Raw genomic sequence first — 16,771 nt, forward strand, 5'->3', positions numbered from 1 at the left:
TGCTAATGCTATGGATGGCTGTTTCATCATACAATCATAGAATCATAGAATCATAGAATTCTAGGGGTTGGAAGGGACCTCGAAAGATCATCTAGTCCAGCCCCCCTGCCAGAGCAGGGTCACCTAGAGTACATCACACAGGAAGGCGTCCAGGCGGGTTTTGAATGTCTCCAGCGAAGGAGACTCCACAACCTCTCTGGGCAGCCTGTTCCAGTGCTCTGTCACTCTTACAGTAAAAAAATTTTTCCTGATATTCATCTTAAACCTCCTATGCTCCAACTTGTATCCATTACTCCTTGTCCTATCACTGGTCATCACCAAAAAAAGCTTAACTCCATCGTCTTGACACTCACCCTTTACGTATTTGTAAACATTGATGAGGTCACCCCTCAGTCTCCTTTTCTCCAAACTAAAGAGACCCAGCTCCCTCAGCCTTTCCTCATAAGGGAGATGTTCCACTCCCTTAATCATCTTTGTGGCTCTGCGCTGGACTCTTTCAAGCAGTTCCCTGTCCTTCTTGAACTGAGGGGCCCAGAACTGGACACAATATTCCAGATGTGGCCTCACCAATGCAGAATAGAGGGGGAGGAGAACCTCTCTTGACCTACTAACCACACCCTTTCTAATACATCTCAGGATGCCATTGGCCTTCTTAGCCACAAGGGCACATTGCTGGCTCATGGTCATCCTCCTGTCTACCATGACCCCCAGGTCCCTTTCACCTACACTGCTCTCCAGCAGGTCAGCCCCCAACCTGTACTGGTGCATGGCGTTTTTCTTCCCCAAATGCAAAACTCTACACTTGCTCTTGTTAAACTTCATCAGGTTACTAATTGAGCTCTACTTTAAAACTAGTTACAATTTTTATTTTTTTTTTTCCATATAACAGTTTTGCCTAATTAGAGTGAATTCAGAAAAGAGCAACATGTTTGGAAAGCTAGGGAAATTGCTTCTGAGGAGATCAGAGAAACTGAAATTCATAGCCTGGTGCACACATGATTATTCTGAGGAAATTATTCCTGAAGTATTAATGGCACCAAAAATATTCTTGGTCTTAAAAGTAGCTGAAAGTGGCTTAAAAATCCAGCCAGTTCTAAGTCATGTTGGTTTAACAGGAGAAAGACATGCAGGTGCCTCATTTATGGAATTTGGGTATGGCCATATGCATATCAAGAAGCACCCCCACCCCTTTGTGAATAATGGAATATCTGCTTATCTAAGCTGTTAAGTGTAGATAGTATAGAGGCTGTGGTAAACCCTGCAAAGCTACTAAACAAGAAAATATTTGATCCCTGCCGTAACATAACACAATCAAAAGTGTTGTCTAAAGTTTTGTTGAAGGTTCAAGATGATGTGCTTCTGCATTTTGTTACTTCCTCCATTTCAGCATCTACAAAATCCTCATCATGCTCCAGTTAGTTGGACTTTACAGTGCTTCCTCAAGAAAGGGCTGTAACCTTCCTTTTACTTACTTAAGTGATAACAAAGCATTTTAAGCTCATCACTCCCTTCAGGGTTTATTTTTTTGTTTGTTTGTTTGTTATTTACTGCTGCTGCTTTCCAGAATACTAGAACAGCAGAATTGCTGGAGCAGAAAATTTTTTATTGTTTTCCGTAGATCCTCAACTATCACTGTATGTTCCTACACTGAGATAGGGCTGTAAGCCAAGAAAAAAACTGAATGAGGAGCTGAGAAACATGAAGCTATGCTATTTCTTCCAAACTCTTTCCCATAACTTTTTCCCCTCTATTTTGTCAAAGAATGAGTCTAGCTCACAAACCCTTTTAATTTCCTGAACTATTAGTGTCCTGCCTAACTTACACTTTTGATGGGGAAACAATAAGACTTTAGGGACCTCTGGGGGTCCTAACAGACTGAAAGCTCTGAATGACCAAAAAAACCCAAATAAACCAACACTCCTCCCCCCTCCCTTTCCTTTTAGTGTGTTTTTTATTTATATGCAGGCTTGTTAATTTCCCTTTGTTTCTAGTCCTACAATTTCTCAACAGTAAACCCATGTACTCTGGGTGAATTTCAGTTCCAACACTGAAGAAGAAGAAAAAAAAAAGTCTTCCTTGTCCAGAAGCAAGAGATCTGTCCCTAAAATTTTATTTTCAAGTGTATTTGAATTAGCTCAAAATTACTGCCTATAAAAATTAATCAAATGGTATAATATGTAAAACTAGATGACCTGAAAAAGGTTCTACTTAGGAAATTAAGTTCTAAAATGTTATTGTAAGGAGTGTAAATCAGATTCACAGAATGGTTGAGGTGGGAGGGACCTCCAAAGTCATTTAGTCCTACACCTCTGCTCAAGCAGGGCCACCTAGAGCCCAGTGCCCCACCCTGTGTCCAGACAGCTTTCTCCAAGATTGGAGACTCCAAAGCTGGTCAGTTTCAGTTTGTTCCCATTGCCTCTGGTCATGTCACTGGGCGGTACTGCTGAGTCATTTTCTTTTGTCAGTGAAAAATAAAAAAACAGTAAACAATTACTTGCTTCAGAAGCTGTAGTCAAATCTGTCATATGTTATATATAGTCCTAGTCTTATTATATACACCTAAGGGACAGTGATTACAAGGTTTATGAGTTATGTTTCTTGAATGTGCTGCAGCCATGTAATATGGCTTCATTTATTGTAGGGCATTTATTATAGGGCAGATACACTCATCTTTTAAGAAGTACATCAAATGTAGAAATATGTCAGCCACTTCAGACTTCATTTATGATACTTTTCTGTTGCTATGGAAAAAATGCAGTGCTTCACCTTTCTAAAAGCCAGGGAGAGAAACAGAACGTTTATTGTACATGGGCTATTTTATATCAGAGAAAGACACATGAATCACAAGAAAAGGGCTGAACAGTAGTGAGGTTCTTATGGTCATGTTTAATAATACTTTTTTTTTTTTTCACTTTAGTTTAATTCGCAACCGTCCGTTGAACCATAAGGAGCCAGGCAGCCCAGTTTTGAAATAGCACAGGATAGGCTGAGGATTTAAAATTCAGAGATGGTTGGTTTGGAGATTGGATGGTGAATATTCCTGTTGGTTACTAGAATGTTAGTTAGCATATGTGGTTCATTTGTTGCTTCAATGTACAATTACAAAAATAGCAGTGAAAGAAGAAAATCAGCAGGTCAGACACTGCTATTACTGTTTCTAAATGTGAAGACTCAAGAGGTCATGCAGGGAAAAAAAGTTTTGTAACAAGCAGGAAAAGCATATCTTACGTGTAACATTAATCAGAGGGCAATGTTTTTTCAGATAATACTTCAAAAGAAGAGGTGGAAATTAAAGATGTACAGGGAAGGTATGCCTTGGGCTTAAGCTTGCTTAAAAATACTCCACACTCCCATTCAGGTAGTTCAAGGATTAGAGAAACAACAATAAGTTACTTTTAAAGCAAATCTTCAGCAAGCTTTTTTGGGGCAAGTTTACTTGCACTGATGGTTTGTTGCTGGTTCGGTTAAGCCAGTCTGAACTTTATGATATCTCAGCTATATTACAGCTAATAAAGTAGTTGGATTTGGACTGGCCCCTCGGTGTTCTACTACGCTGCACATCTCCCATGTAAGCGTACATTTATTCTTACAGTCATAGCAGTGACAAGTCCTGCTCATGTGAGATCAAATATGTTTTCTTATAAAAAGAAAAGCAGGTCTTAGGCTGAAGGCAGTCATGTAACTTAGAGATAATTTTGTTTGTCAAGCAAGCCAGTGGGCTTTACAGTAAAACAAACCAGAATTTGATTAATTACTCTTACTAAATGCAATTTAACCTGGTTTGGGAAAGAGTCTCTCTGTAATGCTTTGCTAAAGCTTAATAAATTAAAATGCTACTGTTACTCCCATGGCCATGCTGTTTAATTTACAATCCACTTGCTCAATAGCTATTTTAAGCATAATTGTATAACATGCTATAACAATTAATTTTTAAGAAAAGTGAAACCACCTGTAGCTGTTATGTCATGAGAGGACTTGGCAATGTTTGAGTAGTGGGATTCTTTCCAATGCTTGTTTTCAGATCAGTAATGGCAGCAGTCCTTTGATTTAGATGAAAGCAAGAACAAAAGCTTCTTGGGAGTGAGAGTCAGAAGGTGAAAATGAAGAGGAAAAAAAATAATAAACCCCATATCGTAGCCTAGAATAAGACACTAAAATGAGGAAACTTACTTTAGACAGCTATAGCTGTAATATTATTTTAGTGTTATTTACTTCTAAGTATGAAACCAAACCTTGGTTATAACCAAAGCTTGGATATAATATTTTCTCCTTTGATTACAACCCCGTGAACCTTATCTTGCTGGTACAGGTGTTGAATTTCTTCTTTCTCAGCCTATATTCACTTATAGTCATTAAAGATCTAGGGCACTTAGTGTAAATACGTAAATATTAAAGATGATTTATGAAGGCTGACAAATCTAATCTAATCTAATACACTCTACCTAACTCTTCTAACTAGCAGAAGTTTCCCTGCAATTTCAGTTGGGTAAGTAGTCTGCTGGTGCAATATTCTGCTCTTCAAAAGCTGCCACACTGACAAGAGGAACAAAGTGATTCCATACATTAGTCTCATTTTTTAAGCATTTTATGAAAATTTCATGTTGTTCTGTGATTGGCTGTAGCAATCTATGCAGGAGGAGTCTCATTCAAAAAATTGGAATTATTTTACCTTGAGAATAATTCTTGAGAGGATATGCAAAAAATAATTGCTTCTCCTGGCTCTCAAAATGCTTTCAAATGGGTGTGGTTTTCCTCTGCAGATCTAAGATGGAAACTTTTTTGTGAAAAAAGCTGTAGATTATTGCCTGTGATCAGATTTCTTACTGGCTAACTAATAGGAGGATTAAGCTTGTTATCTGCCAGATAGTTTTCCTAACAAGCTCAGATATGGCATGAACAAGAATTTGAAGATTACAAGTTCATCTGACCAGTATACAGGTGCCCTTTCTGTGTTTGATAATTTCTTTCTCTTCTGACTGACTGATGTTTCCCTCTGGAAAATGAGGCACAGAAAGAAGGGCAAGTCAATTAATACTTCCAAATTTTGTTTCTATTTCTAACTCATCAGCCGTTTGCCTTTTCAGCTGCATTGGGAAAAATATCAAATAGAGTCTAATGAACTATTACTGCAAGCCAATTAAAACTTCCCCCTCCTCCCCATAAATGAGTTACAACACTGGGCAGATTTTGTCACTTAGGAAAGCAGTATAATTCAAATAAATTAATGTGTAATAATACACCCTTGCCTTGAAAACTGTTCAGTTTTGGTCAGTCCTGTTCCGACTGATACTGTTTACAAACAGATGTTAAAAACAAAATATAGGAAAAGACACTTCAGTGTATTTGGGATCAGATGGGCATTCATATTTCTCTACTCTCATGTACAAAACTCAGAAAAAACTGAAAAGAAGAAGGGCTTTTAAATTATAGTGAAAAATATTGCATGCTTTAAAATAAAAATAAAATAATATGTAAAATAAAAATTCTTCATAAAAACTAAAACAGTTAAAAAAATACATACTTCACATTACTGTGCTAATTACAGTGACAGGTTATAGTTAGAAAACAAAGCTTACTGGAATTAGTTTACCTATGTATATAAAGTATGATAATACCAGATCATTTTGAAAGAGCTGTGTAATCATTTAAAATACTAGGGAAATTTTATACCCTAATGCTATTTTCAGGATTTGAAAACAATTTATTCCTTAATTGTTCAATTCATAGCATCCTATGTGTTACTCTCAAGCATTTGCTGCTTCTTGGGATGTATTAAATTAGGTGGAATATTGTTTGGTTTGAAATGGCAGATCTTCTCTGCTTCTATGCAACTTTGAAGTTATTAAAATTCAATTTGTCATATCCAAGCTTTATAAATAGTATTTCTGAGTATTTTTTCCTTCTTCCAAGAAGTATTGGAAAATTATAACTAGTCTACAAACATACAGCAATCAAATCTAAAATTTACTTAGTACGCGATACACTGTCATGTTTAAGGTGTCCTTTTTCTATTATTATTAATTGCATTCCACCTGTAAATAATTGTATTTACAATGGTTAGAGTAGTCATCAGTTACTTGGGTGTGTTTGTAGAAAAATGTAAGGATGCCGCAATGACCCTACTAATTTTGTCAGTTTTACTTTGTCCAGTTCAGAACTCAATTAGGATCTGTGCTTCTTGAGGCAAGAGAGATCTCCTACAGCACTTTAACATGGGTTTCTCTTGTCTTTTTACTTAGGAGATAAAAGCTTTGGTTTGTGCTTACATTGCTAAGCACCGGGGGAAGGAACTGAAAAGAGCAGGTCCATGGCCATGAACTACTTCACTCCGTGCTTTCGGGAACACGGTGCCTTGCCATCCATCCACACCTGCCACAGCCTTACACTGCAGCATATACTTCCCTTGCTTTGTGGAGGGTCAAATCAGCCTAATGTTGTATTCTCATCTGCAAGTTTATTGCTAATTCAGGAGATTCCTCTATCAGCATTTAGTACTAACATGGTTATGCTTTCCCGTAACTAATGGTTTGGTAGACCCAGGGGTGATAGTGCAAACAAAAAAGGCTCTGCTTCAAATCTTTGTGGAGAGGAGTTGACAGCGAGTGGAAGATGCACCATTTAGATGGGATAGCTTCCTAACAATGCTAGCACTTTCTTTTTCCTATGCTACCTATTGAAGAATCACAAAAAAGTTTATGCAAACTTATATTAAACCACCACCAGAACCCTGTACAGTGTTGAAAACGGAAGCAGGAGTTCGGGAAAGACAATGAGCCAGAGTAATGCTTCCATATTACGAGATGTGGGCCCCTTGTTTCAGTGCTTATGTAAAGAATGGAGTCTTCTTTTGAATCATGGGGGTAGTATTGTTGAAAATTACTTTCTTTGAACAGCTTTTAAAATTTTCTTGTAGTGTCAATATAGGCATTCCAGAAGGGTTTGTCACAGAAATATTTCTTTTTAAATAGTTTAACAAAAAACAAATTGGGAGAGAGAAATTACACTTGACTATGAATATGAGAAGGGATCAGAATACAAAGAGGTGCCCTATATATAATAGAATTTTGGTATCTTCTTGTTCAAGATTTATTTAATTTTTTACTTGAACCAGTTCCAGAAGAATTAATCTCTTGAAGTGACACTGTTGTTTGAATCTGTTGCATGGTGTATTAAAGGAAAGATTTAATACATTGTTTCCTTTTTCTTTTCATATAGTTTCTTATCCTTACTGGTTTATTTGCAGAGCTTGGACTCAGAGATTTACAAAGTCTTTGTGTGGTTCCTCTAATGTAGAGAGCTATAATGAGAAACAAGAGGAAAAGTCTACTTCTTTTTTTTTTTTTTTTAGAAGGTAATCTTTGAAATCAGTAAGCAGTTACATTAATTTTACCAGATTATCTCAGGTTGATTTTTTTTTTTTATGCTTTTCCTTCCAATAACTGAAGGCGACCTATAGGAAAGCTGGAGTGGGACTTTTTACAAGGGCTTGTAGTGACAGGTTGAGGGCAACAGTTTCAAACTGAGAGGGAAGATTTAGATTAGATATCAGGAAAAAATTATTTCCTGTGAGGGTGGTGACATACGGGAACAAGTTGCCCACTTTCACTGTTATAGTGATTGTTTGAATTATATTTGGATTACTGTTTTTATAATGCCCATAAAACAATATGGGTCAAAGTTCCCATCCTGAGATCACATTAAGCCTTGGATTATCATGAACATTTGTCCATGCTTCATCATTTCAGAAAAATAAGAAAAAATTGAGAAAAAAAGATAAAAATAAATAGGAACAAACTCAAGGTGAAAATAAAAGTCAGAGATGAGAGTGACTTAATATTAACATGTCAGAGGCTTAAAAGGACAACATGATATAAAATAATTAGAAATTGAAAAAAGAAAACAAAATGTTAATTTTATTCTAAAAGAAATAGAACTTAAAATGAAAGTACATTTAATAATTATTTTCAATATGAAGCAAAGGTAATGACATATTGGAAGGTGCAAATGTAGGATGATATATGTTGTTTGATTTATGTTTATTGTATTTTCCTCTTAGACACTCTTTTAGATCTACAAGTTAATAGGGAAAGGAACTGACATTCAGATTGAGAGCTTATATGAATAATACAGAACTCATGGCATTCTAGTATAAAATACCCAGAAGAGCACAAATAATAATAATGCTGTTGCTTATATATTGCCTAGATATAAAATTAACTGAGGCACACGTGATTTTTCAAATGAACAGAATTATGCAGGTTCTAGAGTCCTGCCTATGTGGAAAAATCTGGGACTTCAATTAGTTCTCGTAATTCAATACAGACAGCCTTTGCAGGGAAACAAAAAAGCTGATAGCACGTTGGAGATTATATTTTTCTTTCTCTACCTGATAGTCCATAAACAATAGATTGTTAAATTTTATGTTGTCCTGATTTAAAATTGTAGTGGCTTTCTGAGCAGAAATATAAGTTGCTGAGCTTCTCAAAATTTAGTAAAATTTGATTTTAATGGAAAGAGTTAAGCAACCTAAGATGAGTGGTCAATGTCAGACATCATTTATGAGATTGTTTTTGGTGTTAGATCATATGCGTTTCTTCGGTAATAAGACTATCTAAATTAGTTTTTCTGAGACTTCCCTTCACTTTGTTTTAGCACCTCGTGTACCAGTGGATAGGATTTAGTTAAATTATTAGGATGGACACAAGAATAAGCGTTTAGGCCTAACCTTATAATATTTATGCATGTGCTGTATAAATGTACTTCAGAGCTTATTATTCACAGTGAGTATCCTCTTGGTAATTATATTAATAAACACAGGACAATTAGGTTTTTACAGACTATGCAATAAATCAGCTGGGATCGTAAGCCTCTTTTCTTTTTCTCCTGCTCCGTAGCTTGGGTGAGTTTTTCCCAGGAAAATGCCTGATTCCCATTCATATGTATCAGATTTTGGGGTTCAGCACTTCTAGGTTCATGTCCTTAGAAAAGCACTATTTTGTTTCTCAATCAATAAATAATACGTTCTTCCTGGCTACAGAACAGGGTTTGGGCAGTGCATGTCTCACTGACAGCACTGTATTTTGCTAGCTGGAGGCACCGATCGTGCTGATATATATTTCTTTAATTTCCATTCTCATTTCCACTGAAGATTCTAATTAGATTCTGGTGATGCTTAAGAAGAGGAAAGGAAAGCATTTCTCTGAACATAGTATTTTCTAACGCAGAGGGCAGTAGTTTTCTGATGTGCTGTATTTAGCACATGTGAAAACAGATGTCTGTCTTTAGCAAACTGTCATTTGTGAAACTTAATAAAAATGGTGCTAAGAGAAGCTGGAGAAGGGCTGCAAAGCTGCAGAAGAATTGCAACGGCTGGGTCTGGGAGCACTGGAGTGCAGAGTGCTGGTAGCAGCGTGCTCCCTAGTGCAAGTTTCCAGGGAGCATTTCTTCTTGGCACTGACACAGCCAAGTCTCCAGCTCGAACACAGATGTTCCTCCAGGAGCTCTGAAGTAACGCTGCTTGCTGGATACAATGTCATACCCAGGGGTTCGTGGTCCACCTCAGCTTTCCAAGAGGACTCACTACTGATGAAATCAAATGCTTAGAGAAACATGAGATGCGGGGCTTTATCTAATATTTTGTCTCAGCTAGAGTGGCTGGTGAATCACCACAGCTCAGTGAGGTGTTGCTTTACATCACTGCAACTTTCTTCAAAGCAAACTCTTGGTAAAATCCTCTACTTTCCCTCTGATTGTGAATTGGTGTGAAGACTGGAATGATTTGCCTGTTGGAAGAATGTTGACTCTCGAGTGGGAGTCAGAGGGACTGCAAACAGTGGGTATTGTTGTGATTATATTTGCATCTCTGAAGCTGCTTCATTTGCTGGGACTGATTGATTTTTCAGAAGGTAAAGTGGTCACTTGCAGTTTGTGTTGTTTGTAGGTGTGGTGTCTGATCTGCTGAAACAGAGAGCATCAGGTATAAAAGCTGTGAAATGAAAAGGCTTGAGAAGTGAAAATAGCATCCAGGCTAAAAATCTTGGTTTGCTTCTGCTGGTTTTACTTGGTTATTGTAAAACAGAAGTAGATGCTAGCATTGGATTTTTATTTTGCAATGAATTGTCAGGTGTCTGTGAGTGGATATTTTTTAGAAAGAATGAAAACAGTGATCATAACGCCTGTCTGTCAGTTGCCTTTGAAAGCTGTTCACTGCTACAAAACTTCATAGATTAAGTGGATCTTAGTTTAGTTTGGGTTTTTAACACACTTGGCTGTTCTGATTTACGATGCAATTAGAATTTTGTTCTGTAACAGTATCTGTGTTTGAAAAATCTCTTTCACAGATAAAAGCAAAACACTGCTACTACAGTATAAGCTTTAGGATAAAGTCTGCTCAACACCTTTCAAAAAAAGGCATAGATTCCAACATCGAATGTGGATATTTTAAATATATATAATGAATATATATTTTTAAATTCCCATTTGTTTGCTTAGATTCCTGTCTGCTCTTTACTGTATGGGTCATATCATTTCACCTACTCTCAGAGGGCTTCATATTAATTTAAATAGGATTTTTATTTCTATGCAAAGTGAGATTTTTTTTTCACATTTTATAGAAAGAGGTTATTTCAGGTCAGTTATTAATGAGATCGCTTGCTGTCAACTTTTCAACTTTTGAACAAAATGTCTTGTGTGGGCTGTAGTAAACAAAAGCAATTCACTCACTGAAGCCCTTACTCAAAAAACACTTGCTCTTGCTATTATGCTTGTACATGTGAACCCAAACCGTCCATTTTGCTGTGTACCGGCTTTCTGTCAGAATCACATAGCCGAGGAGACAACTCCAGTTTTCTGAAACATTAACTCTTCATCGTGGAACAGGATCTTTGATGGATGTAGATTCACATCATTACCTGATAAAATTGTTCAGCGTGCTGATAAAATGTGAAATCTTTAACACAGCACTTTTATAGTTACTGAACTATTGAAATAAATCACCCTCAAAACTGTGTAGGGTGAGAATGGATAACATTTGCTGTGTTACTATGTAATGCGTTGGTTATGGAATTGTAAAATAACTTTTTGAATTGTAAACTAATTACTAACTTTTATCTCATAACAGTACTCACATTTGTGTTTTTTTACACTCTGAATGTGCAGCATTTTTAACACCTACAAAATCATCATACTAGACATGTTAGCTTCAACTTTATAACACATGGTAACAGATAGGAAAAAAAAATATTAAAATGCAATATTTTTTAGCAGATGTTCAGTTACATCCCTTTCTCAGTTTCTCACAGACTGATACTGTCATTAGGTCTGTGGAAAAATTTCAACAATACTAAATCACCTTTTAAAAATACCCCCTGGTAGTAATTGTACCTATTTTAATATTAAAAATAATTTTAGGATGATGTATCTATTGAAGTATAACATTTTGGTTTAATGTACCCATCAGTGTCATTTCCTCACATGATAATGTTATAATTTCACTCAAAAGTACCTAGCAACATGAAACTGATCTCTAGGTGTAAAAAGATTAAACATTATGAAGTACCTTTATAGCATATATATAGTGGATCCAGTGGCTCAAGGGATATCTTGTTCCCTAAGGCTGATCTGTGCTATTTAACTCTTTCATGTTTGTGCACCATCTTCACCATTAAACAATAATTCTGCCCCAAATGATTAAGTAATATTTATAGAGTATTCAAAACTAATGGTGTGTTGTTCTCCTACTGAATGCAAGGATGAACTTTCTGTTGATGTAGACAAGGACCATGTTTGAATGGTCAATGTTGATCCTGAAACCAAAAAGGGGCAACATACCCTCCCCATCCACCCCATGGAGGCAGGACATGAGCCATGTGCTAAAACAAATCTGTTTATATAGTTAGGCTCTCTGATGTCTTAATATGCTTGTTCTAATATTTCCAGTGTAAAGATTTATTTTTAAAAGACCAGTGAAAGGTAGTGCAGCATGCTTGCTCCAGTGTTTGCTAATAAAGGATGGAAAGACAGTTAAATGACAAATTCTTAGCTGCTAACTTGTTACAACTCCACTGATTTTACTGAGGTTGTGATGATGCACTACAGCATTTTCTACCAGCAGAACTGTCTAAGCCCAAACCAAGAGTCAACTGCACAAATGGGAGTGGAGCTTAAGTGATCTACAAAAGCATTATGGACTGAGTAATCAGAATGTTTTCATCCTTCTAGTTTATTTTTCCTCTCTCACCACAAAAGTGTAGAGGTATCTTCACTCTCATGACTCCTAAGTCTGCTTGTATTGTGAAACTGCAACAGCTTGGTTGTTTATTTTTATAGTCATTTATAATGAGATATAAAATACATCGTGTATTCCAGGCACTTTCAGTATTATTTTTTTTAAAAAAAGAACAGAGTTAAAGCAATGCTTCACTTGCAGAACATTTTTTTCATTAACACAAATATTGGAAGTATCCTACCCAGTATGGCTTCTTCACCTTACAGACACCTCTCCTGCAAAAGGGACTTTCAGTTGAACAAGCAAAATGATGGGTCACTCATTGTGCTGTGTTGTGAAACCACCCTCCCTTACATAGCAAAGGAGTTATGGTGAAGGAGAGTTTGAAGTGCCCTCACTCTGCTGTGAAAGGAGAATCCAGGCAATCTGTTTAGTTTTATTACAGTGTTCAACACCTGGCAGGACAAATGCTGGCAGGGAACCTCATTTGATCCAGTATCCCAGGCTAGGGACCGTGTTCTTCAACTTCATCCATCCTCCACTTCCAATAAGCAGGAATGAGAGATCAGAATGAGGAGAAAGCTGGCATCACTGGATCCAGTGAGCTATTTTAGTTAGAAGGACAGAATAGAATCAATACCACTTTCACTACAAGAGAATGAAAATCTCTTTTACCTCTCCTTCCATTACTTTGAAAATGGTTTGACACTGATCAATATCTTCTCTTCAGCTTCCTTGCCTGAAACTTCTGTTGCTGGGCAGCTTGCTTCCAAAGCTTTTGTGTTGTTTTTCCAGCTGTAAGAAGAGGAGAGGAGGGCTATCAGAGCTGAAGGAAAGGACCAGAGCAGTAAAGTAGCAGCACCAGGCTTGTTGAGAATTCATCCCCCAGAAACTTGGAGGGGAAGTTGTCAAAATGAAGGATTCACTTTGCATTTGTGTGTCCAGAATACCTGTCAAGTGGTAGCTATACATAGAGATTATGCAAATATGTGTGAGCAACTTTATAAATATCAGGGGACTGCATAAATCAAAGTCTTCAAAAGGACAAACTTTGTGCCTCTTCCTTCATCATGCATTATGTTTTGAAGTACAGCACCTCATACAGAAGTGTTTTTCTTGTGAATATAATCAACCAATGTTTCAATCTATTTTAGACCCTGTTGTTCTTCCCCTTTTTCTTCCACTGAACTCTCAGTTTCCAGTGCTTATTATCTTTCAAAAGTTTATTCAGATAGAAATTTTATGTCTGACATATGCATGTCCTACAATCTCAGTCTTTCGGCTAGTAGGACCCACTGGTCTCTGTATGTCTTTCAACTCAGTTAGGCCATCAAGGCTAGGTAGAAATTTCTTACTGTGATACAAAGCAAAGAGCAGTTCAGTTACAGTTATCAAGAAACATATTTGTCTGCAAAGCCAGCTTTGAAAATAAATAGAATAATTTGTTGTTTTGTCTAGAATTTGGTGGATACTTTCTTGATATAGAGGTAATTCTCTCTCTTAGGCTATAATCTGCTCTGTGGAGAAAGAGAAATACCATTTTTTTTCCTTCTGATCTAATTTGGATGAACAGAAGCCATCTCCAGTCCAGAAATCATGTACGTGCATTTGAGTTAATTTGTTCTGTCATACTAACATGCTAGAATGTGGCCTTTTTCATAGCTCGGATACTTAAAAACACAGAGAGGATAAGGAGAGGTCTGTCTACAATCATTTATGTTAAAATGCTGTTAGTTACCCTTATGCTTAGCAAAACCAGTAAGGTTTAAAATATTTTCTTGAGTGTAGTGTGACTCGCTCCTAAGACATACAGCTGAGAAATTCTCTACTGCTTCAAATATTTCTGAGAAAAAGAATCCCAAAAAGCAAAGGCATTTTCTCCTTGTCTACATGTGGCTGATAAGAATTATCCACATTTGGATGTCCTACCCATGCACTGGTGGCTGTGCTACAAGTCCAGCTTCCAACAGACTCTCCTGTGATGCTCTCTCTCTGATACCATGTGCCTCAGCCAAAGGGAATGCAATGTAGCGTAACTCCGTGATAATCAGAAAAGTAAGGGGTACACCACCCAGCAGCACAAGTCCCCCTGCCTTTTTCTCAGCAGCTGGTTAGGATCTGCTATCAGTAACCCGTTCAGTTTTCACATAGTGAAATGTCCACTTGCCACTTCTTGTTTTCTTCTCCAGAGACACTTAAAGTATTGAGAGAACTACTTTCTTCTGAGTAAGGATTCCTCAAAAAATTCTGATATCCCAGTGCCAATTCATGGCATCCAGGTACATAAAGTGTTATGTTTCCTGTGATCATAAGTGAAGATTTTACACGAGAAATGACAACTAATAATTCCTTCAGCATCAAATATATTAGCACCTGTGCACATAGACAATTTCTTTGCTCAATATGGCTCAATGGAAGTGTTAAGGGTCAAACACCACCTTTCCAGAAACAGCTCTTCCCCTCAAAGGTGAGCAAACTAGATTTCCTTTTGTCTTTGGGTGTTTCACCAACCCTCTTTGTAAATCTTGACAGCGAATCTGGTTTCAAGATCACTATAGAAATCTATAGGTTGCACAGCAGAGAGTAGTTACTTCAGACCCAATACAAAACTGCATTAAGTTGCTGCTTTAAATCCAGTCTCAAGTTTGTGTAAAAGTTGAGCTGCAAATTTCAACAATATGCTCATTTGTAAGGACGTCATCTTGCACATGTATGCTTCTGCATGCTTATATTGGGTGCAAACAGGCTGAAACTTGTAACTCTTGCATCTATCTCAAGTTTGTTGAAAATGTTCTGTTTACCCTCCACCTTCCCTCAAAAACTAAGCTCTTCCAGGCTTAAGAGATCGATTTTATTTGGGAAGCACCATCTTGACTAACCTTCTTATGTATGAAGAATATAATCTTGACATAATTTATTGAAACTGAAGATTTTGTTTGGTTTTTCTTTGCTTTTACTTTAGTGGCTTTCGTATCTGGACCTAATGCTAAGATGCACATATGACATATAAGTGTAAAGTAACATGTCCAATAAACAAAGAGGAGCAAAGTCATCCTTTCATTTCAAAAACAGGGAAATTATACATCAGTCTAAACATTTGCTTTTACCAAACTAAGAATTAAATGGGACACTTTACATAAGAGTTTTAAGTAAGACCTTACTGTCTTGTGTCGATCTTTTCATCATCTACTTCCCATGGACTTCTCTAGGGCATTTTAACATCCAGATCATCAGAGTGACTGAAGAATAGATAATATTACATCAATACCAGTCTTTATTTGAAGTTTAGATACTGCTGTATGAAAAGTGGAGAGAGATATTTAAAAGATAAACTACAAGGACTTCTGTAAGGATGACTTATGTATTTTCTCTTCACATGAGAGTTCACAGAGGGATGAGGTCTTAGGAGCTTCTGAACTGCTTAGAAAAACTTAGTATGTACTCACCCACTGTACTAAAGCTTTACTTTCTAGTTGAGGATCACACAGTATATTTGCATCCTAACTTGGTGAGGGCTCATTTTTGCCACACTGTTCTGTGAGAACCCTACCACTCCATCATTGTACTCAGCACTGGTGAGGCCGCACCATGGGTACTGTGTTCAGTTCTGGGCTCCTCACTGTAAGAAGGACATTGAGGTGCTGGAGCATGCCCAGAGGAGAGCAACCAAGCTGGTGAAGGGTCTGGAGAAAAAGTTGTATGAGGAGCAGCTGAGAGAACTTGGGTTGTTTAGTCTGAAGGAAAGGAGACCGAGGGGAGACCTCACTGTCCTCTACAACTATCTGAAAGGAGGTTGTAGGGAGGTGGGTGTTGGCCTCTTCTCACAAGTAAATAACAACAGGACCAGAGGAAGTGGCCTGAAGTTGTGACAGAGCAGGTTTTGACTGTATATTAAGAAGATACGGATATTGGATATTAGGAATAATTTCTATACTGCCCAGGGAGGTGGTTGAGTCACCATCCCTGGAGGTATTAGAGAAACATGTAGGTGTGGCACTTCAGGGCATGCTCTAGTGGCCGAGGTTGGGGGTAGGGGGTTGTGGGAGATTTTTTGTGTGGATGGTTGGACTCGGTGATCTTAGAGGTATTTTCCAACCATGACGATTCTGTGATTGGATCCTGCTCTTGGAGTTTTAAGCTTCCCAGTCCTGACTTATTTATTTATTTGTTTGTTTGTTCTTAAGAAAACATTCTTAATGCTTGTCATTTTAGCATGAGGGATTGCCTATTTGCAAGCAGGTTGGGCAACTTCTACTTGTATTCATCTTTGCAAAGTTCTTAAGCAAATCATTCACCCAAGGTTTTTGTGGTTTTACCACTTTTACATCAGTAATAGATTAAATGCTCCTTTCCCAGGACAATTTTACTGTCCAGATTCAGCTGGAGTAAAATATATTTGACTTTATGCTACAGAACAAAAAGAAAGTGCTAGGTTTTATCAGGACATACTATGAGTATGAACTGTGTCCAACACTCCATCTGATTTTTACAGAATGCTAAAATAAATAGATTTTTTATCAACAAAGGAAATCAGTAGGCGAAGGA

The 16,771-nt window shown here is 37.2% G+C and overlaps 1 protein-coding gene across 13 annotated transcripts in view; it reads left to right on the top strand.

Annotated features, from left to right (window-relative positions):
• Nucleotides 1-16,771, top strand: part of KCNIP4 (potassium voltage-gated channel interacting protein 4) — a 430,537-nt gene that overhangs the window by 324,393 nt on the left and 89,373 nt on the right. The window contains exon 1 of one of the 13 annotated variants that reach the window (XM_051619885.1): nucleotides 9,184-9,905. The exons of 10 other annotated variants lie outside the window; for them this stretch is intronic. In XM_051619885.1, coding sequence (XP_051475845.1) covers nucleotides 9,794-9,905 — 112 coding nt within the window. In that variant the 5' untranslated portion in view covers nucleotides 9,184-9,793. Of the gene's footprint in view, nucleotides 1-9,183; nucleotides 9,906-16,771 lie in introns of those variants that run through there. 2 more of the 13 variants (XM_051619890.1, XM_051619889.1) reach the window with 2 other exon arrangements.

This window comes from Apus apus, chromosome 4, assembly GCF_020740795.1.
Source record: "Apus apus isolate bApuApu2 chromosome 4, bApuApu2.pri.cur, whole genome shotgun sequence".
Lineage (NCBI taxonomy): Eukaryota > Metazoa > Chordata > Aves > Apodiformes > Apodidae > Apus > Apus apus.